Source organism: Podarcis gaigeae, assembly GCF_964106915.1.
Source record: "Podarcis gaigeae genome assembly, chromosome: 8".
In the NCBI taxonomy this organism is placed as follows: Eukaryota; Metazoa; Chordata; class Lepidosauria; order Squamata; family Lacertidae; genus Podarcis; species Podarcis gaigeae.
Genome location: NC_139684.1, coordinates 44,207,420 through 44,232,191, shown reverse-complemented (window position 1 = coordinate 44,232,191; position 24,772 = coordinate 44,207,420). Strand labels below are relative to the sequence as shown.

At 41.9% G+C, this 24,772-nt stretch overlaps 1 protein-coding gene across 6 annotated transcripts; it reads right to left on the bottom strand.

The window, feature by feature from the left end:
- Positions 1–612: 612 nt before the first annotated feature.
- NUTF2 (nuclear transport factor 2) lies at positions 613–21,087 on the bottom strand. Of its 6 annotated transcripts, XM_083753087.1 has the most exons (8): positions 20,935–21,068; positions 17,451–17,568; positions 15,011–15,163; positions 11,865–11,989; positions 8,129–8,200; positions 6,508–6,606; positions 3,173–3,326; positions 613–1,159 (listed from the first exon to the last, which is right to left on the bottom strand). In XM_083753087.1, the coding sequence occupies exons 4-7, from the start codon at positions 11,961–11,963 to the stop codon at positions 3,216–3,218; spliced, it is 381 nt and encodes a 126-aa protein (XP_083609213.1). In that variant the 5' UTR covers positions 11,964–11,989; positions 15,011–15,163; positions 17,451–17,568; positions 20,935–21,068; the 3' UTR covers positions 613–1,159; positions 3,173–3,215. The 6 variants fall into 6 exon arrangements, with proteins under 6 accessions (XP_083609213.1, XP_083609215.1, XP_083609210.1 ...); XM_083753089.1 differs by lacking the exon at positions 15,011–15,163; XM_083753084.1 differs by lacking the exon at positions 3,173–3,326 and having other exon boundaries at positions 20,935–21,066.
- Positions 21,088–24,772: the final 3,685 nt, after the last annotated feature.

Here is a 24,772-nt window from a genome sequence, read left to right as displayed (position 1 = left end):
GTGGCATGTGGGTGCTGCTTACTTCAGCAACAATACTACGATAATTCAGGACATTATCCGAAGCAAGCCACAGGCAAACGTAAAAAGTAGTGTGATTGTACTAGGCTAAAGTTGTAGCTTGCTTTAAAATGGCTGTCCTGGAAGGGCAAAACTCTCTAAACAATTCATGATGATATACGGACCCATCTCTTGAACATTAGAGGAAAAGTAAATGGTATGAATATGCTAAATCTTGAGAACTTAGTGTAGAGAAACAACCCTGGAAGCCTGGAAAAAGTACATTCTACATTGCTGTTTTTTATGCATGGTTTTCCATCTATTTCTGTAAGAAGGACTGAAGAAAATGATTGATGCTCAGTGTAATGATCTGCTTTACACGTAAGTAATTAATATAAATCCGTATTATGACTTTCAGGTGAAGGAAATGTCTCAACTTTCAGGTATATGGAGCAATTGTTAAGCCTTAAACAATGGCAAAAATGTACTACAAAAGAGCTATGGAGACATTAAGAACTTCAAAGTTGTGCCAAGTCATGCGTTTCCAGGCTAGGTATTCAGATGTATAGCTGAAGATGCAAGAATCTAGTTACATAGTGAACATCCAACAATGTAAACTGTTAAGAAAATTTCATGGTTTTATTGTTTAATGTAGCACTGAAACATCTGAACAAAAAAAAAAATCAGTATCTCAGCTGGATTCAGGCTGCCGTTCTTTCCTTTCCTTTTGCTTCTTTGGGCTATTAGAGAAACTTGTCAGTACAGAAACACAACCTTTTGCATTACGGATGCTTCCCGAGGCATGCTGGTAAAAACACACATTTCCCTTGTCAAATGCAGCTAAGTCTAACTTCCAAACATCATGCACAAGGAACTCTTCTAGTGACACAACATAAACTCTTCAGAAGGGCATGTCGCACGCAGGTCTTGCTTGCTTGCCGTGGTGTTGCAGGTTTGTGTATGATATTTGGAATGTTCCATGAATGTGATTAATATCTGTAAGGAGGAGAGGAGAAAAGAAAAGTACAGGTGCCTCGGGGATGCTGTCTCAACCAAAGTTGTGCAATGCTAGCCTGAACATGTCATTGGTGCAAACCCAAGCATCATTGATGTTCTTTAATAGAAATATCTGGTGGAATCCCATAATAGGATCTTCATCGGCCTGTGAAGACAAAAAAATAAATAAAATAAAATTAGAAATTCTCTACTACAGCAAATGTCTAACAAGGCAAATTCCTGCAGCTGGTGCCAAATGCTGTCATGCATACTTCACCTGTCTGCACCAACATTCAGCTTTCAGACTTATCATGTCATCCCTGTGCTAATGAATTAAGGTAGGCAAGATTCTGACATGCATTTTTGAGTCTTAATGATGCAAAATTGCAATGGCATGGACAATACTCAAAGAGCAGTAGAAACATGGAGATGATCCATTACCATTGTAGCAATTACTGCTGCACTACAGATAATGTTTATGCTTATGGAAGTTGAGAATTATAAGCTTCTTGAGAATCAATACAACCCCTTAACAACAATTTGAGGAGGTAGTAGTGTGTTTGAGAGTTCAAGGTTAAGTCCTGCTAAAGCCAACAAAATAGGCATAAGGTATAGAATGTACAAAAAGATAGGGCAAAAAAAAAAAGGGGGGGGATGGTGAGTGGTGGTCAAAAATTTGAAAAATGCCATGTCCTTATAACAATCACTAATATATTGGCATCAGAATGGCTCCCTTCAAATAGGAGGAATAAAGCCATTACAGTACAGTGACATTCAGTGGGGAAAGGCTGGTAATTATTGACTTGTTTACATCTTCTAGAATATATACCAGTACATATAATATTGTGTTTCAGCTCCATATAATTGTTCTGCAGAATTCCATGGAGCAGTTAACTGTGAGCTAGTTTGCTCATAGTTTAGAATAAACTATGGTTTAATGCATGGGCATAGCCAGGATTTTTTTTTTAAGGGGAGGCAAGCATTATTGCGGGGGGGGGGGGGAGAGAGAACTGAGCTATCTGTGTTGCAATTGGGCACTTAAGTATTTTTCATTTATTTACTTGTTGTGCCCCTGCTTCCCCTGGCTATGCCCATGGTTTAATGCAAACTTCCTGTGTGCACCAGCACACTGCTCATAAGTGCCTACTCCGCTTCTTCCCTGTTCTTGCTGTTGCCAGGGATAAAGCAAACCTACATGTCAAATATTTTGAATAACTAGAACTATGACCTGTGCTTTGACTGTCACCTTATCCAAAAGATGGCTGCACTCAGCAGATTGGCTCCAAATCTAAAAATGCACTCTGCACTCAAATATAACCAGATCTAGATTCTAAAATAAACTTTAATGCATACCTTTCCATGCCATTCACACACACAATCTCCACTGAAGCTGAAACCAGTGGGCAAAAGTGGCTTCAGAGTGCCACAGAAGAGACATATATAAATGCTTCCTAAAAAGAAAGTATTTTTGCATATCCCCAACTTATGTTTCTCCCTCTGATTATTAGCAACCAAATCAGGTAAATGCAGAGGCCCCACAGACCCATGCTGTACATACCAAGAGCCATTCTTACTACTGCAGTTTAAAAACACCTGCCAAATCCTTCTTAAAACCCCACTTTTTCTGTGAAGCCTTTGTCTTAATCCTCATCCCTAACTGAAACAAAACCTAAAATAAATACATTTGCTCACCCATTCTTTGCCATTTCCCTTTCCCATCTCCTCCAACACTCTTGTTATTTAAACAGTAAACGTCCTGAAGCCCAGACCCAACTGTGTTTATGAGCTGCACATTTGTAGTAACCTGACCTTGGCTTAAGGGAATTTTGCTGATCTAAGAGGAATCTTGCACAGATATACCTACAGGCTCTAGCTCAGACAGCTTCAAACACAACAAGGTGAGTGTTCATTGTGTGCCACACAGATGTCCTAGATTGCTAAGCAATGCTAGATCTAGGATGTTAGGCAAGCAACTGATTGGCATAAAAAGTTATGCTAAATTAATTCCACAGCAGCTGGTTCCAAGTGGAAAACTCCATTTTCTTATTTCAAAAGCCACAACCCTGAGATGAGCAGGATTCTCATTCTTCAACCCTGCTTTAAGAACACACAAGCAATGTCCATGCTGTTCAGATTGCAAGTTCAACTAGGATACAGGAGCAAGCAGTGTGCTTCTTACTCAGTGAGGACTGTGAAGATCAGAGGTAGAAGGTGCGCAGAGGTTAAACATTGTGGAGTGCTAGCCTGAAGACTTCATTGGTGCACACCCACGCACCTTGTAAGCTTTTCAACAAAAAGGTCTGATGGAAACCTAGAATTTGGTCATCATCTGCCTGAGCAGAACAGGAGAGAAATCATTACTAAAGTGATAGGCTCTGTAGATACAGAATGCCAGTCTCCTTGCAGGATTCCATTATGAGTGTATTTACTGCACTTAGAAAGAATGTTCCAGGCATGCAGCAGGTACCTCTACTGCTGCCAATTACTCTGGAGCAGTACAATAAGGACAAGGACAAGCTTAAAAATTAGTAAAATAATTTCAGTCCACATTAAAGGGACTACATTAACTTTTTTCTGGAGGTTTTTGTAATGGGTGATTCATATAATTTCATTCGCAACAATAAATCTTCCAATAGCTTACAATAAGCCAAATGCAAACCATGAACTAAAAGCCTGCAAACTAAAGGTGCTTATCTGTGAAGCTTTGAACAGATGAAGCTGCCTTATACAGTCAAACTATTTTTCCACCCAACCTTGCACTGTCAATTCCAATTTGCAGCACCTCTGAGGTCTTTCCCATCCCTTCTACATGCAAGCATTTGAATAGCAGGTGTCATTGGCTGAACCTAGAACCTTCTGCATACAAAATACTTGCTTTACCATGGAGTTTGGGCCCTTTCAATTTTATTACTAGTATGAAGATGCCAAGTAAACTCTGAAAGGTTAGCATAAAACTTACTAGAAAACAGGTGTTTGTCTATAAAGCTACACTAAGTAATCTTTATGTTTAGATAGAGATTAACTTTCTTCTTTCCAGAATCTATCTTCCTAAATGCCTTCATCTGCCAAGTGATGCAACAAGTATGCACTGATAATGAATACTAGTGATATCACACTGACTACTCTTTTGGACAGGGCAACATGCAGAAGATATAGGAAGCACCACTGATCTGCACTTTCCCAGTCTGCCTAAAAGTGCCCGGGAAGATGCACATGATTCATTTCTGGCAAGACATAGAAGTGAAGCCCTTTCTCCTTGCATCGCTTCTGAAACAGCATTCAGAAAAAAGTATATAAGCTTTATCTTCTATTGATAAAAAATCACCCTATCCATACATTAGTCCTTCTACATACCCTCTGTATATAACAAGAAGATGTGTGCATTCTTTTAGATTACTGCTTCACATGTTGGCTTGAAAACCTGTAAACAGGCTCTCGTTCTTGGGTGGGCTAGCCTAGATGCTGACACTCATGTCAGCCATACTTCTCAGACATCGCACAAACATCAGTTTGAAGTGGATCCAGTGTGGGTAATAATCTTTCTGAAGCTCATTAATTCCATGTTCATAGGACTCTCTCTACAAGGACACAAACTCTACATGCGTTGAACTTGTTTCAGACTGGTGCTGACTGTGTATCAGTATCTAGGACAGTGGTGTCCAAACTTTTTTCAAAGAGGGCCAGATTTGATGAAGTGAAGGGCCGTGAGGGTTTTTTAAGGATTTTACCCCAGGAAATAAACTGGGGCCGAATTAAACCGACTGGAGGTAAAGATTAGGAGGCCCCTGAAACGGACTTTGGAGATGCCTGATCTAGGAGGTGGAGCTAGATTGTTTCTCCATGTAAACCTCTGTGTGTGTTTAGACTGAAGGCACAAAGAGGACTTCCCTCCAAGCACAAAGCTGCTAAAGGTGATACCAGTACTGATGGACACATGGAGAGTAATGTGCACCCCCTTGTTTTTTCATGCCACTTTTGCAGGTTTCTCTTCAACTCTTGCAGTACAGTTAAACTCGTAGCAATTTCCAAAGGGCTGTTGCAGCAAAGTCTTGTAGCAGCATCTTAAAACTAATTTATTATGGCATAAGACAGTAGCCTTCAATCTTACAGGACTCAGGACCCACCTTTAACTACAAGCATGTATTTGGGGACCCATTTCTCAATCTTTTTCCATATAACTGCATGCAGTGGTAATGCTGTTGCAACCCACCTTGGACAGGACTATGATCCAGTAGTGGGTCCTAACCCACCAGCTGAAGAATAGTGGTGTGAGCTGTCATAAGCTACAGCCCATGAAAGCTTTTGCCTTTGAGCTGCTACAAGATTCTTTTGTTGTTTTTACATTCCTAGCAGGTATTATGAAGTAAACGTATTTTGAAGCTGGGTTACATGTGGGGCAAAGTGTGTCCATATGCACCTAACACAGGCCCAAAGACGGAAAAGTTCTTTGTGCCTCCTTCCGATGGGCCGTGTCAAGGGACAACCCCTTTGCTGTGTGACGCAGTGCTTACCAAAGTCCTTGTGACCAACATTCCAAGTTCAGTGTAGCCAGACAGTTTTCTTTAAAGTTATCCAATTGAAAGTCTAAGTTTTCAGAGAATAGCCTCACAACCCTGCCTGCTCACAGGTGTATTTCAGTTTCCAAGACAGCACAAGATAACAAGCTTCTTTAACCACGGCTCCACCTAGAGATTTTTGTTTAAGCTCCTCTGTCAGGGAGGGAACAATGCTGTGTGTTGGTTAAGGCACCGGCTCTTCTTTCCATCAGTTGTAACAAACTTGGTGACTCCTTTGGTTCCTCTCCTCCAACTGGTAGCATGAGGGCCTTTACACCCACATCAGTCAAAACAAGACATAGGAGTATTTAACGTTTTCAAAGACAATACAACATACAGTGGTACCTTGGTTCTTTAACGGCTTAGTTGCCTAACAAATCGGCTCCCAAACGCTGCAAACCCAGAAGCAAGTGTTCCAGTTTGCGAACATTTTTCAGAAGCTGAATGTCCAACGCAGCTTCCGCTTGAGTGTGGGAAGCTTCTGCAGCCAATCAGACGTTGTGCCTTGGTTTTCGAACGGTTTCGGGAGTCAAACGGACTCCTGGAACGGATTAAGTTTGAGAACCAAGGTACCACTGTATTAGAGGGGAGGGACGGGGACCCCTCTGAGAAACAGCCCTGGTCATTCAGATTCCATGACCCAAGCAAAAGTAGGCCTGTTCACTTGCAGTGCTAGAACAACCTGCCCTAATGGATTAGACCTGTTTCATATGTAATTATCAAACTGTGGTTTGGCAGTCATGAACTGGCTTTGGGCTCAAACACACCTACTCCCCCTCCCCTCTTTGTGCTCTAATTCTCTCTCTCTCCTTGGTTTGAGCAAACCAAAGAGTGGGGGTGAGGGAGGCAGAGGACATGTGAGCCCAAAACTCACTTGCAGTGGCTAAACCCTGAACCGGTTCTGAAATTGGACTCCAACTATTCCTTTCACAGGACCAAAAGTTGAAAAAACACTTACCTTAAGCTGCCCAACTACCATACTGAGTATACAGCTGTCAGGCGTGGGCTGATGGTCTTGCGCTGTGATACTGTGCTGTATTTTCTGAAAGGGAAGGCTCTGCAAACAGAAAGAGAAAAAAATGTAAAGTTTTGCTTAAAATTTTTATGGTTAAGCTCATCTGTGAAGCAATTTGTGGCACCAAGCCAGGTTCTTAGGTGTTGAATTAATTCTGAAAATGCAAGCACCCTGAAATGTATTCATTCAATCGCTGGCCAGTTTTTTGTTTAAAACAGCATGTGAAAGGCCAAGTCAGGCTCCCACATTTTTGGTCATCATGGTAAGCATGTTGCTGCTTTCTTGTGAGCAATTCCTCCCAACCTTGCAGCTGCGAGGCAGTAATTGTACTAGCCATTTCATGGTGATTCCCACCTCCTCCCTCCCCTGCTCCAAGGGAAGCTGATGTGTGTTTAAGCTGCTGCTGCTGCTGCACTTAAGCTGCACAGCCAACAAGCCACCTTCCCATCTTATTTCCAGCTCTAAACTTGGAGCTGAGGAGGGGAGCAAGGAATTATTCCAAACCTTGTATAGAGTGTCATGTGAAATCAACAACATAGGAAAGTGCAGTCATATTTTTGGTCTATTAAGGTTAGGCAAAAAATGTGGACCTCTGAATTCAGCCCTGTTAAGGAGAAACTCACCTATTCCAAAGGGTGTTTCTTTTGAGCTCCATTGCTGTTCTCATTCTGGACAGAGTACACACAAAACAAGGAAAGAGAACCTGTAGCCTCCAGATGTTATAGATAATAAGTCTGGTTGTTCATTATCATGCTGACTGAGGCCAACAGGCATTCAGCAACATGTAGATGGTTGCCAGAGACTACCATTGCCTCTCACTTAGGAGAAGCGTTATCCTGAGACAATTAGCATGTTATAATCCCAGAAACTGTTGCAAGGCTGTATCTGCTCTCAGTATACAATATAGACATGAGTGTAAAATAAAAGACACTGTATAATCACTTATTGTTGCTGTATACTTAAAAACTTAAAACCATCTTTACAAGCATCTGGAGGGCTACAGGTTCACCACCCCTGCTTTATATAGACTGCAACCACGATGAAAGAGGGTGCAACTGTGCTGTCTGGAACACATGCAAATAAGGTTTTGTATAGCTAGGTGGCTAACAGACTGAGCCACCAAACAGGATGCCCTGGGCCTTCATCTGCTTGGAACTCAAGAGATAGCCTTAGGCTAGACACACCTCCTCAGACTTCATCTGCAGTCTAGAGATAATAAAACTGAACCACTTTACTGAGTTAGCACTAGAACAAAATAATGCATGTGAAGCACTTTGAACATTCAAGTACACTATATAAATCTAAGGGTGTTTTTTTCATCCTCACTATCACTGAGTCGGATGGGACTTACTTCCTAAGTTAACTGTGCTTTACATTTCTGGAACTGAAATCAGTACAATTTCAGACAGGCAGATTAGAAATGCAAAAGGGTGCAGCCTGAACCTGCTTTCTATAAATAATACAAAAGTAACACCAGAACTTGGCCTGCACCAAAACGCAAATATTTCAAAAATAATTCTGAGCTGAACAGAAATGTCAGGTGATGAAGAGGACAGGAACTTACTGAGAGTTTTTCAACAATAGCTGCTTTGCCCTGAAATTGTTGTCCTTCCCATGTAAGGCATGAGGCATCTATCTAAAATTATTAAAAGAAGAGGGAGAGGGAGACGGTAAAAATCTGCTTGGAAAAATAAGATTTCATTTTGCATAAAGAAAACAGCAATAGTTATTAAACACTCTCAGCTACACACAGAAACAGAGAGCAGTAAGTTTGCACCTTTTTCAGAAGGGCTAAGCACAGGCTCAGCTGAATCAGAGGTTGGCTCCATGCCAAAGACATCCAGCAAATTTTGAGTCCTAGTAGTGCACCACAGTAGGCAACATCCTCCACCCCAATCACAGACTCCTTACTTTTGGCCCGTACAATAAGGGTATATTTCGTTAGTATAGGGTATGTATTTGTTCTACGCAGCAACTATAGACCCACAGGCCACATTTTGCCTTCTAGAAGATACTTATTGCTTGAGAGCTGTCCATCTAGGAGGTCTACAATTTGGCCTTGCTGAACATGCCAAAAAGTGCAATTGCCAGGCCTCCCCACCTGTCAAGACCTTACCGCCAGGGTATTTAAGTTGGGGAAGGGCATTTTTTTTGGGTGGGGGAGTGCAGGCCATTGGACTTTACTGCCTCAGTGCCTTCAAACTGCTTAATCCAATGCTCTCTGTCTCGACTTGAAACAGGAAAAACTAGCAGGGTATGCATTTGTGCTGAAGAATCACAGGCAGAATCCGAGACCAGGAGAAAGAGACAGTGGAAGAAGATTGGAAGAAATTTAAGGACTATCTTAACAAATATTATAAGATTAAAGAATGCTAGATTGACATGGACTTAAAAATATTGGTTTTCAGAGACATTAGAGTAAGAAATGGAATGGAATTAGTAAGAGACTTTTGGGAAATAAGGGCATGGAGTTGCTGATGGGATAATGAAACTAGAACACAAAACGGTGAGGTATGAGAAAGTCGGGGAAATAAGGTTGAGAAAATAAGTTTTGAAATTATACTTGTTGTTTTTTGTTTGTGTTTGTTTTTATTGTAGTTGTTTTGTATTTATATGTTCTTATTGGAAAATTTAATAAATATTTTTTTTAAAAAAAGAAGAATCTTCACCCACATTTCCAGCTTCTAAGTTGGGAGGAAGCTTGGTTGCTCATCATGCTTACCACTGGACAGTGCAACACTTAAAGCTTGCCATTTAGAAAATGGGCTTTTGCTATTTTGCTAGGAAGCCAATGGGTGGGGTGGAGGAAGGCTGTGGTCTCCCATCTTTGCTCCACTCTTCCAACCAACTACCTCTTGGTCAAAGATCTATAGTCTAACCTCTCCCTGTTCTTGGACCCCCAGCTTTCTAGCTCCCATCTACTTCACTTTATACAGCAAACCTTATAAATCTAACACTCTTTGGTAACTTATACACTATATGGAACTAGGAATGACCAAAGTCAGTCAATCACCATTTTTAAAATTGTCATTCCAATAGCTTTCATGGCTTTCCCTTGTGAAGCATACACTACTAAGAACAAAAAACAAACAAAAAAGGCAGCTGTTGAGGTCCTTCATTTCCTTAAAGTTTTAACAATACAGAATGATGCAAACTGTCATTCAACACCCACATAAAAAAGAACTGCCAATTGTTCAGAGCAGCTGTGATTCACTATTTCATCCAGGAGCATTTTCCAATTGGATCTGCAATCTCTACCACCTGCCATTCTTCACCAGAACCTTTGGAAGTGAAAATTGACCCACCAATATAAAACCAGATCACTTGCTATGAGTAGAAGTGATGTGGCCTGGGCACAGAAGTTATAAGTAGCATTTCATTCTCACCTAAGTAGTCCAATATGCTTAGCAATCATCCACATTTCAATATGGCTAGAAGTCAAATTCTAGCAAAAATGCCATTTTTAATTCCCTCCAGAAAAATAATTGTCAGACAAAGGAAGAATTTCCCACTTTGTTCCCAGGCTTTCTTTGCTTTTAGGTACTCAAAACCTTAAAAATTCTGAAAATCCATTTCAATTTATTCCATGAATAGTACTAGAGTATGGACGGCATCTAGTAATAGCAAAGTATGAATGCTTGAGGTAAAACACATGCTTTCCTGCCAACAAAGTTTAGAGTCCTATGTGCATGTGCATCACTCTTGCATTCTGATGCATTCAGGCAGTCCCTAAATGCACTTAGTTCTCTTGAAACACTCAGGCTATGCCAACCTAAAGGTCAGGTACAGCCTCTAAGCTATATACAATGTATTGAAGTGTATTTTGAACCCTCCCCAAGTTTGCTGACAGGAACTCGGAGAAAAGACAAAAACTGCATGTGTAAAAGTTAAATCAGCACTGTGCTGCTGATCACGTTAGTCTAAGCATCACTAAGCCTTCATTTCTTTGTTTCATATTAACAATTCATCCTGTATTACTGATCTGCCTAGGAGATCCTTGTTTATTTAGAATGGCAACTGAACATCTAGAGTGGAAATGTCACCATTTATTAGAACTCTGGTTTCTCTTTGGAACAGTGGTATGGAAGGAGTGGTCGACACAGTCACTCCCAAGGGCCTCTCCAGCACTGCAGAGCATGGTTAGACCCTTGTTTTCCAGGGAGTTGTGGGTGAAGCAGGAGGTAGCGAAAACAGACAGAGCACAAATGGTTTTAGTCTCCTAGCAAGCGTGACTTTGTGCTGGTGAGTGTATAATTATGCCTACCACGTGGCAATGAAGAATGTTTACTTCACTGCCACAATTGCATCCTCTAGTAGACATCCAGCAGAGCTTCTCAGGGTGGCGAATGGGTTGGCAAAATCTACCCCCGTTGGAAATATATTAACCTTCTGCTGTGACACATTTTAGAGCACTTTTAAGGTAAAATCATTTGCATTCATTCTGAATTAAACAATAATGTTTATACAGTATCAGAGGGACTGTCTGGAGCACCATTTTGTCAAATTGTGGGGCATTTATTTCAGCTGCTGTATGCTAAGAATTTGAACAAGATGCCTGAAGCTGTTCAGCCAACTAAATCTGCTCTTGATCCCTACACTTCATGTCTATAAATGCTAGGTAGCGCCTGGCACACAGAGGGAAAAACAAGCTCCATCGGTCTGTTCCTCCCTAGGTTTGAGAGCCAGAGCGTGATGGCGTCTTCACCCAGCGGTATGCTGCGGGAGCAGTGGGAGTTTCACCTGTGATATATCATCAGATGAAGGCGCCATGCTTTGGTAACCTCACATTCTTGACTCCTATAACTTGCTTTACTGTAGCTACTGTAAAATGAGGCCACTAGAACGCCGAGTGGTGCATCAAATCAAAGTCATAGAACATGTTGACCAATCGATGGGGTAGGTACTTTTCAACTGACTAGAATATCTAAGCAAGTCATTGACCGAATAAGACTGCCTATTTATAACTGTGTATGTCAGAAGCGGGAAACCTTTGGCTCACCAGATGTTGCTGAACTAGTGTCCATAACCTCCAGCAAGCATGGCCAATGGCCAGGAATGGTGGGCGTTGTAGTTTAGGCACATCTGGAGAGCCAAAGGCTTCCCACATCTGATGTGTATCATTTGGCAAGTGAACATGTCCTTGCCTTAATTCTCTCCCTGATAACAAGATTGCAACCTACTTCACAGGGCTGTTTGCAAGAGTTTGTAATGGACAAGCACATAAATGGGGAGGGGGGTGTTGGAATAATTGAGCAATAGTTTAAAATAATCAAGAAAAATCTGTTGCAATAGCTACTTACGTATATTGCTCCTAACTGAGTCCTGTCTGTATCAAATAACTGGTAGTAATGCTGTACAAAGCTGGAACCAATCTGCTCCCAAATAGGCTTGTCTCCCATTCTGAATCCTCAGTCGGAGCCAGCAACTGAAAAAGAAAAAGCAGTGAAAACTGACAGCCCAGGGCAATGAAAGACTGTAACAATACAAGTACAATAGGCTGATCTTTTACCAGAATCGTCCAAATTTTTCACTTAGCCATGATTTTCCTCCCTGAGGATTTGAGCATCACACTACAGAGAACTTTCTCCAGTTTACATTGCTGTAGTGCAGCGGTCTGTCTGCAGCATATTTAGGCACCAGCATTAAGGCACTCCTTGGTTCATACCATGACACAGAGGAAAAGAAAACTATGGCTCTTAAAAGCATGAAAAGTCTGCTCTGTAGCAGTACCCTCCTCCTTTGAGCATTTTTGGCCAACATACAACCACCAAAATTAGAACTCAGAATCCAGAAATGTATCATACAAACTAGTGACATCCAATTGTTTAGTTGTATTAATACAGATGTGCAATTCTCCACACATTTGAAACAAGCAGCAAACATTCTCAGCTCAATTGGTAGAGCATGAGACTCTAAATCTCAGTATCGTGGGTTTGAGCCCCACACTGTGCAAAAGGATTTGTGCACTGCAGGGAGTTGGACTAGATGACCCCTGTGGTTCCTTCCAACTCTACAATTATACAGTTCTATGATTCTATGACCAAGTGTCAACCCGTTGGTGGCCTTCATGCTCACATATGTCACCGAAGCACCTTCCAAGTACTCATCCTGGCTAAACTGAAGCTGGGGTAGGCTGCCAAAATTGTGCTGTGTTGTAGAAGTACAGTAGTGTGCTCAAAGCTTTCTCTGTCCTGTGTCCTTAAAAGGCTCATATACAGGAGTCACTCTTTTTCCTTTTTTTTTTTGCAGGCCTTGACAGCCAAGCAAAATCAATTTGTGCCACAACCCTGGCCTCCAAGGAAGAGGACAGGGCCTTCTCTGACATCATGTTGAGCTCAGGGTCAGATGAAACCACAGGGATAGAGCTTCTGCCCTTCTCCACCTCAGCAATCAGCTGGGGCTCATCCCTGCTGCACTGAGTCACATATATACACAAACAGCAGTAATATGTCTCACTGCTTTCTGAGTACCTGGAGAAGAAAGCTCTCCCTCATGCTGCACTGAATTCAGGCACAAAAAGCAACAGAACTTATTTGGGAGCATCCAAAGCTTCCTTCCACCAGGTCAAATTATCTAGCTCAAAATTGTCTTCTTGGATTTTCCCTGAGCTCTAATATTCAGAAGGGAAGGAAGTCTTCCTGGTGCTGTGCTCATACCAAAAGCAAGCTGGAAGGTATATTGGGGTTGGAGGTTATAGCTCTTGAAGGCAGTGTAGAAAAAGAGAGCATTTCTGTGCACACTCCACTGCCATAGATACTTGTTATATTTTCCCTGCCTATCACAGTTCCCCTGTCTTTTCTATAATGCTGGATATTGTAAAGGAAGGAAGCCAAATAACAGCTGCATTACTGAAATATAGTGCAGTGATCTGGAAATCTGCCCAGCCTAATAGCAAGAACAAAAGGTGACAGCGAACTTGTATGTCCCAATTTTCTATGATAAAGCAGAGCCAAACACAGAAGATCATAGGAGTCCATTCACTATCTATTTGCAAGACTGTTCCAACTCTACAATTCTGTATCACCAATTTGGACATCACTTTCCGTCTGTTGACTTAGATCAACAACTTGCTACACTGTAAACTTCAAGGCAAAACTTTAAGAGTAAGGGGGAACTATGCATTCTTCTGAATGGCAGCAAACAGAAACACACCTATTTATCGTGTAAGCAGATCACTAAAGTTGCAAGGTAGATGAACGGAAGATCAAAGTAGATGAACAGAAGATCAAAGTGGATAACTCTCCAAAGAGGATATTATGGTTTGGCTGATTAGCATGGGTAGCCTCAAGCATTTCCTACAAGAGCACCAAAGCCATTTAAAGTGCTTGGTAAGGAAGAAGAAGAAGAAGAAGAAGAAGAAGAAGAAGAAGAAGAAGAAGAGGAGGAGGAGTTTGGATTTGATATCCCGCCTTTCACTCCCTTTAAGGAGTCTCAAAGCGGCTAACATTCTCCTTTCCCTTCCTCCCCCACAACAAACACTCTGTGAGGTGAGTGGGGCTGAGAGACTTCAAAGAAGTGTGACTGGCCCAAGGTCACCCAGCAGCTGCAGGTGGAGGAGCGGAGACGCGAACCCGGTTCCCCAGATTACGAGACTATCGCTCTTAACCACTACACCACACTGGCTCTCCAATAAAAACTGGCTCTCCGATAAAGGACCAATTATTCTAGCAGGACATGCACAAAACATTTAGATAGGTCTAATGTTGATAAATGTTTGAGGCATAAAAGGAACAAAGTAGAAAGCTAGAGAGATTGATGAGAGAAAGCTCAGGGTAAACAGCTAAACTGTCCAATGTTTTCTGAGAGCAAGTACACACAGCTTGACTTGCACATTTATTTTAATCTGGGATTAATGTGACCATGGAAACATGGTCAGTCAGTTCTGAGGTGGTGTTCGGAGTTTCTGAATAGACATCTATTCTTTAAAATCCTACATAGATCCAAATTGAGAGCCAGCATGAGATTTGTAGGCATTTGGGCAACCAATTAACCAAGCTTTCTCTCACCCTGGCATAGATAAATATCAACATCATCTAAAAATTCAGCAGTGAAGGGAAACCAAGACCTATTGGTAAAGCTAGCACACGGGGTGGGAGTGGGGAGCCATGAAAGTATCTGAGCAGACTGAAAACAGGATCCTAACTTGTAACTAAAAAAATAATTCCTATGGGTCAGGGATGGTGAATATGTGGTACTTCAGATGTTGTTGGACTACAATTCCCATCATCCTTTACCATTGACCACGTTAGCCAATAACATATGGAAAACCACAGGCTTCCCAGCCCTGCTCTAGACAATGCTTTGACAAGCTTCAGCCCATAATAGAAGCAGTTTGCTCATCTCTTGCAATGTAATTGTGCCCCCTTCTTGAATGAAAAGCTTTCCTAATTTATTTTGATTAATCCATGTACCAAACACAATATCCAAGTGTTCTCAACTGCCTCACCTCTGCCAGTCTCTCTTGTCCTCTGTACAGTTGCCAGGTAGTTCTAAGATGTTTTAGCTGATTTCTGGGAGCCTGTTACTGGATGGTGTATTAGTTTCTGGTTTAGATTATTGATGTACTTTGTTACTAACTTAATGTGGCTTGCCCACAGCCCTTTGGATAGAAAAAGAAAAGAAAAGAAAAGAAAAGAAAAGAAAAGAAGAAACCTTAATGGTATAAATCTACTATTACTTCTCTTTTTAATTTTGGTTCTTAAATAGCAGTTAAAGGTCAGTCTGCAGAGTAGGCCAACAACTTTAGCACTTTTCCCTAGGAGCAACGCAGATTGTTATTACTACAATAATTCCTTGATCCTTACCAGGAGGTGGACCCAACATGTCAGGCACTGAAAACATAGTGAAGTCTGATGCTCAGATCTCAAACATAACAGAATTTTTTTGTTTTTAATTTACAGTCATACCTCGGGTTACAGACACTTCAGGTTGCGCGTTTTTGGGTTGTGCACCGTGCCAAACCCGGATGTACCAGAATGGGTTACTTCCGGGTTTCGGCGCTTTGCGCATGCGCAAATGCAGCGTTGCGGGTTGTGAACGCTGAGGTTTGCGAATGTGCCTCCCGCATGGATCACGTTCGCAACCCGAGTGTCCACTGTATATCTGAATTCTAAAAAAGATTTGTTCTTTTTTTTTTTTTTACACAAATACAACATACAAAATCACATTGGTCACTTACATGATAACGAAGTGTTACTCTAATATCTAGTGCTTTTTCTCATTATGCAAACACCCATGACCAGCGATGGGGTACCTGTAGCCCTTCAAATGTTGCTGGATTACAAATCCCATAATTCTTGACTACTGGGTATGCTGCCAGGTTCTGTTAAGAATTGGGAATACAACATATGGAGGGCCAGGGGGTTCCCCCATCCCTGAGGTATCTTCAGCTCTCTATGACTTTGTGGACCAGATAAGTGCCTCTTCTTATGGTATAATTCTCATTCCCTTCTGCGTGTGCATTAACATTTAGGGATAATATTGCCTTGCACAAAAACACTGGAACCTTTCCTCATCATAAAATCACTTCACAATGTGGTTAAAATACATTTCAGGATTAAATGAAAATGCAACTATGAGAAGCATGCATATCTAGGGTGGGGAATATTTGTGGCTTCTTAGGCCAGACCCGTTTATGTGCCTGTTGTCTTTGTCCATGGAGTTTTCTTGGCAGGGATACTGGAGTGGCTTGCCGGTTCCTGCTCCAGACCCTTATCAATACTGATGGGAGGGGGGACTACCAACCTGTCAGTCACCTTACATCATAATGATATCAGGTGCAAAGTGCTGCTAAAATAGGGTGTTCTTCTCCTTTGTATTAACAGCAGTTTGAATGGAATCCAGCTGAAGTAAGCAGGATTTAACCTAAGTTCATCAGCTGAAGAACAGGTATGCACAACCAATGCATGATTTAACACTGCCCAACAAAGTGATGTTACAAGTGATATCAGCTGGTGAGGGGGCTGTGGTTTGGGGGAAATGGCCTCACCAGCCAACTTGAATCCCCTGGTGGGTCAGGGTCGACCTGTGGACCTGAGGCTTCCTACCCTTTCTTTACAGCACCAGTAGGTTCTAAACTGCTTTTGAAACTACTATATATGCTTTTGGAGAAAAGGTGGGATGCAAAAGTTATAATAAATAAAATAAGCATTAACATGTTTGACACTAATACCCTTCTCAACCTTGCAAATAAATCCACAAACATTAGCTCACAACATGTTTTACTACCTCTTCTGTTTATTTCTGGGCATGGTAGCATGTGCACTGACTACATATTGTTTGGATCACAGTAATGTGCTATATATGAGGCTGCCTTTAAAGAGCTTTTCAAAACTTCAGCTGGTTCAGAACACTGTATCTGGGCTCGAGCAGGGCCTCTTATAGGGACTATGCAATACCACAAAAACAATACCTTCACTCACTACCAATTCATTTACAGGAACAATGCAAAAAGCCTGGGACAATATTACTTGAAGGACTGCTATTTCCAGTATGAGCTGACACAAATCTTGAGATCTTCCAAAGAGACCCTTCTCAGTGGCTATACCTAAGCTTTCTCATTCTCTTCCCCAGGGAGACCCATCTAGACCCTCTCTATGACATCCTTCCGCTGTCAGGTAAATATGTAAATATATAACTAAAACAGGCATTTAGCTTATGGATTAGCTATATTTTTAAATTTTTACCTTAACATGTTCAAATACAATTACTGTTTGCTGTTTTATTACTGACTAATTTTATCTGGTCTTATTTTTATTTTATTGTTAGGTTGTGGTTTTTCCCCAAACTACTGTATTTTTATTATTATAAGCCGCCTTGAGTGCTACATGTAGAAAGGCGGGATTTACACTGAAAGAAAGAAAGAAATAAAAGGAAAAAGAATCAACCTTTATAATGCTTCTGTGCCTGGTTGCCTGGAGGAGATTCATATTCGCCACAGGCGAGTGGCTGTTCTTTCTAAAGAGCAATAGTCCACTCAGTAGAAAACCTCAATCTCTGTCATTCCTAATGGCAGGCAAAAAGAACCACTGTTTTAATACTGTATTAAATTGAGTTAATACTGTATTGTTGATATGATAACAAGAATATAACTTTCAAGGATAAGCACAGGCTAGGGAGAAATTCAGTTTTGTAGATGTATCCATTACTGACTTGAAGCTGTTCTGCTGACATTTTGTTGACTGGAGCGTATGTTCAAGAAAAAAAAAATCTACTGTTCATTTTATTTCCTACCAATAGTACATGACATAAGCATCATCTTAAGCACTTGGATTAATCATTGTGACATCCTATAGAATCTACAAATGCTTACATTCAAATCTGTATTCATCACAGTCCTATCTACAGATAACTGCATTGTTCCTATGCACTCTCCTCCACCAATTACTCACAATACTATACCCAGTTCCACATTGCACAAGACTAAGGAGGAATGCCTCACTCACTGTGGAGTTTTATCAGTTTCTTGGTTTCATTTGTACTAACAGAAATCATTAAGTAAAATTTGTAAGTTCATTTTTCAATTTTAGGAGAGCACTACATTGCAACACTGCAACATTCATAGCTATTACAGTGGTACCTCGGGTTAAGTACTTAATTCGTTCCAGAGGTCTGTTCTTAACCTGAAACTGTTCTTAACCTGAAGCACTACTTTAGCTAATGGGGCCTCCTGCTGCCGCTGCACTGCCATAGCACGATTTCTCTTCTCATCCTGAAGCAAAGTTCTTAACCTGAAGCACTATTTCTGGGTTAGCGGAGTCTGTAACCTGAAGTGTATGTAACCCGAGGTACCATTGTATTTTATATTTAAAAATCCTGCAAGGTCAATAAAATGGCAGAGGCACCAATATGGGTTGGGGGTAGCAGTTTCTTCTTATAAAAAAATCTTTTATTTCGATTAAACACCTAGATGTGCAATCCTGCTCTTCAATAGTATAACAATGAAAAGCACCGATGCCACAGCATTAATCTATTATATGGATCAGCCAGCTATGTGCAGTTCATAGCCAGCTATGATGCAGTTCATTTTATTTATTTTTTAAACATGTTTGTGATTTCTGTCTCTCCAAGATTATAACTACTCAATAAAATTCCAATAAATTAAAACTTTTCTTGAGGGAACTCCACCCTCCTTTTTGAACTCTGAAGAGGTAGGCTAAGATGAACCCCTCTGGAAAGCGGTTCCAGAATGTAGGGGCCATGACTAAGAAGGCCATTTCCCTGTATCTATTCTTGGATAAATGAATATGGAGGAGTCCCTGGCAATTGTAATGGGGAAGCAGGTTCAGAGAGATGCTGGCATTCTAGGTCACTCTGGCCCCCAAACATACATGTTACATACCTATGCCTAGCATACTAGCTCTTAAAATGAACAGTCACTAATATCTTCTTAAAGCAACTACTATTCATTCACTAGTCACCCTTTAAGGCACCTTTTCCAATAATGCCAGTTGCCTCATAAAATTGAGCAGCATATTACAACTGTATCAGGGATTAGGAATATTTTTCCGGTTGAGGGTTGCATTTCATTGGTGTAATATGATGCATGATGGTGGTAGATGGGACCTGAGCCAAAAGTGGGCAGAACATGGTGAACTTGGTCACACAGTCAAGCCAGGCACATCTCTCCCTGTCCCACACTTGATGTCACATATGATAGACGTGCGGCAAGTGAACACAGTTGGAAGAAAACAGTATTGCAGAGCAAATTTGGCACACTGGCTGCAAGTTCTCCACCCCTGATTTATAGGAATACATTTTATTTCAATGCTTTACTTGTCATTCTAACACTGATGATCAGCTGACTGCGGCAGTTAGGTGGTATATACCTCAATAGACTAGAAAAGCCTTCTGCAACATGATGCCATTCAAAGACTGTTAAACACCAATGTGACGCCCTTCAGAAGCAGTACCTATCTTTCTTAACTACTAGGCATGCAAGCTGGGAGTCCAATATGCAGGGCACTAGGCTAGAGAACACTGACCTAAAATATCTCATATATCTTCCGCACTTTTAAGAATTATCACATATCTGCTTGCTTCCTACCCCCACTGAATAAAAAAATCAAACATCTCAGTATCTTGGATCCTAGAAAACTGGTGGCAATTTCTAGGCACTTGATGGGGGGGGTTGAGATTTATATACCAGCTTTATTTCATCATGGAAGGCAACATACATGGTGGTCTCTTATCAAGGGTCTTACTAGACAAGACTGTTCTCTCATAAGCTCTCAAGGCCATGCCTTGGGACAACACTCTTCAAATCACTTAACTTTTCTCATTTTCCAGCAGATAATAACTAATGTCAATCTACCTTGGATTTCATTTACTTGGATACTTTTGTATCATACATAAGTTTTTGTCACCTTAGTTTTTTCTTTTACAATTACTTAATTAATAATTAATCTGAAACAGAAAAATTCCTGATATTAATACCCAGGTCAAAATAATATTCTTTTCTTGTTCAGAAAATTATTCAAACCTGTCAGTTCTCAAATTTAATTTCTGATCATGAGATTTTTTAAAAAAAAAACACCTTCAAGGATTTCATCAGGTCAGTCCAATGAATGGATCAGTCTTACTATAGCAGGCTTGGGAGTTCAAAAACAAATGACTACACTTTTGTTATTTACCTGTAGTTTTCGATATATGCTTTGTCACAGGCAACTGGAGGTAGCCCTCAGAGACCGTCAGTGAACCCCTTTAGTACATTCACTGAGAAGAAACTTCCACTCAGATAGGTGGGACTAGGGTTGCAGCCTAAGTTTTAATGAAGCACTTCCTTTCAAACAAATTTCGACGTGTAGGGCCTTAACGTTTTTGACAAACTCCTACTAAAACCTACTGAATATCAGTCATTGACCGATTGTAAAAAGGACGTGTTGGAGCAAACCCTGTCCGAATTGCAATTAACAAATATAAATTTGGGGAGGGGGAGTTCTTTGCCCAAGGCCTCAAACTTTCAAACAGTGCGCTCCCGGTGTATCCAAATAAGAATCAAGAAGCAGGTAACGGAGAAAGCGCACACGTGGGAAAGGGCGGACACATTCACACATGCACACCCACATGGGTTTATCACCCCCCCAAATGCGTGGAGAGTCTTACACGATCCCATGCTATTAATCACTAGCAAACAGGGAGGGGAAGGAGAAGCAACAGAATTCAGTGGTAACTCAGGAACACACCCTTATCCTCGCCCTTCCCCAACTCCTAAGGCCTCGAAGCAGCCGAAGACAGAGGCAGGCGGGCGGGCCGGCAAACAGGCGGACAGCGCCCAGGCCCAGCACAGGAGTTTGAGAGGCGGGAAAGAAGCCCCGCTGCTTCTATGTCTTTCACTTCAGGTTTCCACCTCAGGCGCCTCGCAGTACTTACCTCGCAAGCTCCCCCTCGGCTAATGGCGGCGGCGGCGGCAGCAGAGGCGGCGGCCCCGAGTGCGGCCCGAACCCACTCAGCGCTCCCTCTCTCCGCGCTTCGCCCGCCCTCCCCGCCTCTTCCGGCCACGCCCTCTGGCGCGCGCGCGCCGGCCATGCTGGGAAAAAGAGTTCCACCCGCAGCCCTTCGACTCCGGGACGCCTCTGAAAAAGGGGGAGCACTACAACTCCCAGCATACAACGCGCGGCAGGCTCTCCGGGCAAAGCATTGTGGGGGTTTGTTTTGTTTTAAAACGGTTTGCGCACGCAAAAAACCGGAGGGCGACGCCCTTCTGGAGCACCAAATTTACTTTATTTGATTTATATACCGCCCTTCAACGTAAGATCTCAGGGCGGTTCACACGATAAATCTGCGGGATGCAGACAGGATAGCTTTGCTGAGAGCGAATACCTTCTGTATCATACATTCTGCCACATGCAGCATGGGGTTAATAGCAGATGCCATGCCTACAGGATGCCTCGCATCCATCTCTGGCAATCTCCCGCCACATAGGATCAGGGATGGGAACATCTCCGCCGAGCATACTGGACAGCAGCTGTCAGCCAGAGCAGACGCACACTATGTCATAGTAGTTCAGCAATGGCAGCTTAATATGTTCAGACAAGGTGAACAGTGCTTTATTTGCTCCACAAACAATGCCTGTATTTCATCTGTCACCTGGAGAACTAGAATAATAGTATAATAATAATTAAAAAATTTGCTTGTGTTAAATGGATTAAAGGCATTTGTCGAAATTGATCTTCCCAACACATTTGCAAGAATATTGTTAGAATTATGGAAGTGAACCACTTGAAGTAACAACCGTACAACCTTTGTTAACTTGGTGCCCTCCAGTTGTTGGACTGCAGCTCCCATCAGTCCTAACTAGTATGTGAAGACTGATGAGAGATACAGTCCAGCAACATTTAGGGGGCACCAGGTTGGCAAAGGAAGCATTAATGAACCTATGCTGTACAGACAACATATTTATCTGTGGTGGGATCCACCACATAAGAAAATGTTTAGTAACACCACAACTTTAATTAAACCAAAGGTAGGGCTGGCCTTAGAAAAAGGTGGCTGACCTTGTTGCAGGGGGTAGCAGACATAGCTGTCAACAGTCCACAAATAATAAGCCTCCTAGAGCGAAATATACATCAGGAGGCTTAGTTTGGTCAGAATTGAGTATACACTTCTAGAGTTACTGCTAAATACATTACTTCTGGTAAATGAGCCACTATAGCTGCTAGAGGGGTGTAAAAATTGTGTCCCGGGCTTTTTTGTCTACCCATGTACTATTTGAATCCAAAGGGGCACATAGGCTGCCAAATGTGAAATTTATATAGCTGCAAAGGCTGAGGCTGCTGAAGAAGCTAGAGATCACATTGCCTGGGAGTCCTGGAAGACCTGCTCCACCTGGCTTGGGAGAGTGAGACTTGACTCCAGCTACAAAAGCTGAGGCTGCTAAACAGACTCTCGGGCTGGGGTATTATTTTGTGGGGGTTGCTGCTTTTGTGTTGTTGTTTTTGTATCTTTATTTTTGATTTTGTTGTGATTTATGTGGAAATTATTGAGTTTGGTTTTATATTTTTAATGCTTAATTTATTGTTTATGACTACATTTGTTATGTTGTAGCTATGTATATTGTATGCCGCCATGTGTGTATTTATCCTTGTGCCTTCTGAGCCCTCTTACCATCAGCAGAGAGCAGCAGTAGTGTTGTTATCTTCCACCTGCACTCAGCCTACATCTCATATTTGTATAAAGCAGAGATGGGTCCAGGTACCAAAAGGCTGTTTGTGACAGGGAAACGAACAGCAGAGAGAGAGAGAGAAAGGCCAAACCCTGCCACCTTCCCATGAAGGGGAGAGGGCAAAAATGCTAGCACTTGACCTAAGAGCTGCATAACCATCTCTAACCAGCTCTAAGATTCTATGATTCTATATGGATGCTTTAGCTGAGATTCCTGCATTGCGGAGAGTTGGACTAGATGACCCTTGGGTCTCTTCCAGCTCTAAGATTCTATTATCTTGGCATGCCTAGCAGCTTTGCTGCTACAAAAGCAACAGCAAAGATGCTGAGGCTAACAGGTGATGTCTACCTTATCTCCCTGTTCCTCCTATGTACTGGTAGTTAAGTCCTGCAACTCTGTGGAGGGGAGACAAGAAGGACAAAAAAGCGAAAATGTATGGTGTGGGAGGTAGAGCAGGCTGGGAAAGGGGCACAAAGCACAGGCACTTGGCAACTGTGCCATGTGCCTGCCCCTTCTCCCTTACTTAGAAGCAAGCCTCCCTGAATTTAATGGGGCTTCCAGCCAATAATGCTTACATAGGGCTGTAGGCTTCGTTATGGCTAGATTCAGATTCTTTTGAAAGAACAGAGGTTAGCGGCTCATTTTATTACATTGCTGTTTCCCATCTGTCCTCCATTATAGAACCCTAAGGACTCTAATGTGGACTTCTGGGCACCGACTGACCAGACTCAGAACTCCTTCATTTTAGCAAACCCCTCGTGGTTTCAGTCAATGACTGGGATCCAGATCCATGGCAATACAGGACTCGGAGGCTACCCATGTAGTCCAAGCAGAGGCCAAACATATGTTATAGGAGGGTAGAAACCTTAGACACTATGCATGTAAAAGTACAGGAACACCGTTCACAAAAATGTTGTCTGAATGTCCAGCATAAATGTAGTCAGAAAAATGACAATCCAGTATAGCTGCAAGTCAATTAGAAACACCAAGTCAGGCAAGAAGATCCATTATTCCACCATACACAAAAAATTATGACACATCACTAGATGTCAGTTCACATTTGAGAAAGAAAAATGATGAAATCATATTAAGAATTATGTGGAGCCTGGAAAAAGAGACTTGTATATCAACCTGTTCTGATTAGCAGAAAGAAAAAATACATGTGTCAGTTGCAACCATACGTACCCTTCATCACCTTGTCGTGGCAAATGGGCTTGCACATTCCTATGACCCTTGTGAGCGAAGCCGTCAGGAGTCTTGTACTTCCAGCAGGGTCAACTAAGATAAGGTCAAGGGGAAGGTGCTAGACAAAGAATGAGCCAAGAAGTCTTCAATGGCAGAACAGGCAGAAGATAACAAGCAGTATGTTACAAGGGTTGTGAAGGCGGATGAAGGCTGCAGCAGATAAGAATCTACCAGTCGTCGTGATACTCATGCCATCAGAATAGAGCTTTACTGCGAAGATTGTTTGTTGGTCAGCGTGCACTGATCTACACACATAAAGCAAATTCACACACAGGTGTCTTCCAAAAATCCATCCCAGATAAGAATGGCTTTCCAAGTGAACCATTCACAGTGGGATCAGGTGTTAAACAGGCTTGTGTTATCATCCCAACTCTACGTACTATTTTCATCGCCATGATCCTACACTTTGTTGAAGTGAAACGCCCCACTGGAGTAAATATCATATATCGAACAGATGGAAAGCTCTTTAATCTGAGTATGCTGAAAGAAAAGAGTAAGGTTACCATAACTTCTGTCATAGAGCTTCAGTATGCTGATGGCAATGTAGCATGTGCACACTCAAAGAATGACCTCCAAACATCTAAATTTCTTCAGATACGCTTACGAAAAGCTTGGCCTATCGCTCAACATCCCAAAAACCAAAAAACCAAAGTGCTGCACCAACAAGCACAAAACAACCCCTCTGCAGCGCCACAAATCAAACTCATTGGTGTAACTTTGGAAAGTGCTGAACACTTCTCCTACCTGGGCCGTTATCTTTTCACAAGAGCCGACATTGATGCCGAAATCCAGCATCGCCTG

Coding starts and splice junctions, on each gene's coding strand:
- NUTF2 (XM_083753085.1), bottom strand. CDS start 11,963: ATGGGAGACAAGCCTATTTGGGAGCAGATTGGTTCCAGCTTTGTACAG. Junction 6,607..8,128: donor CTATTGTTGAAAAACTCTCA/GTAAGTTCCTGT, acceptor TTCTGTTTGCAG/AGCCTTCCCTTTCAGAAAAT. Junction 1,160..6,507: donor TGGTAGTTGGGCAGCTTAAG/GTAAGTGTTTTT, acceptor TTGTCTTCACAG/GCCGATGAAGATCCTATTAT.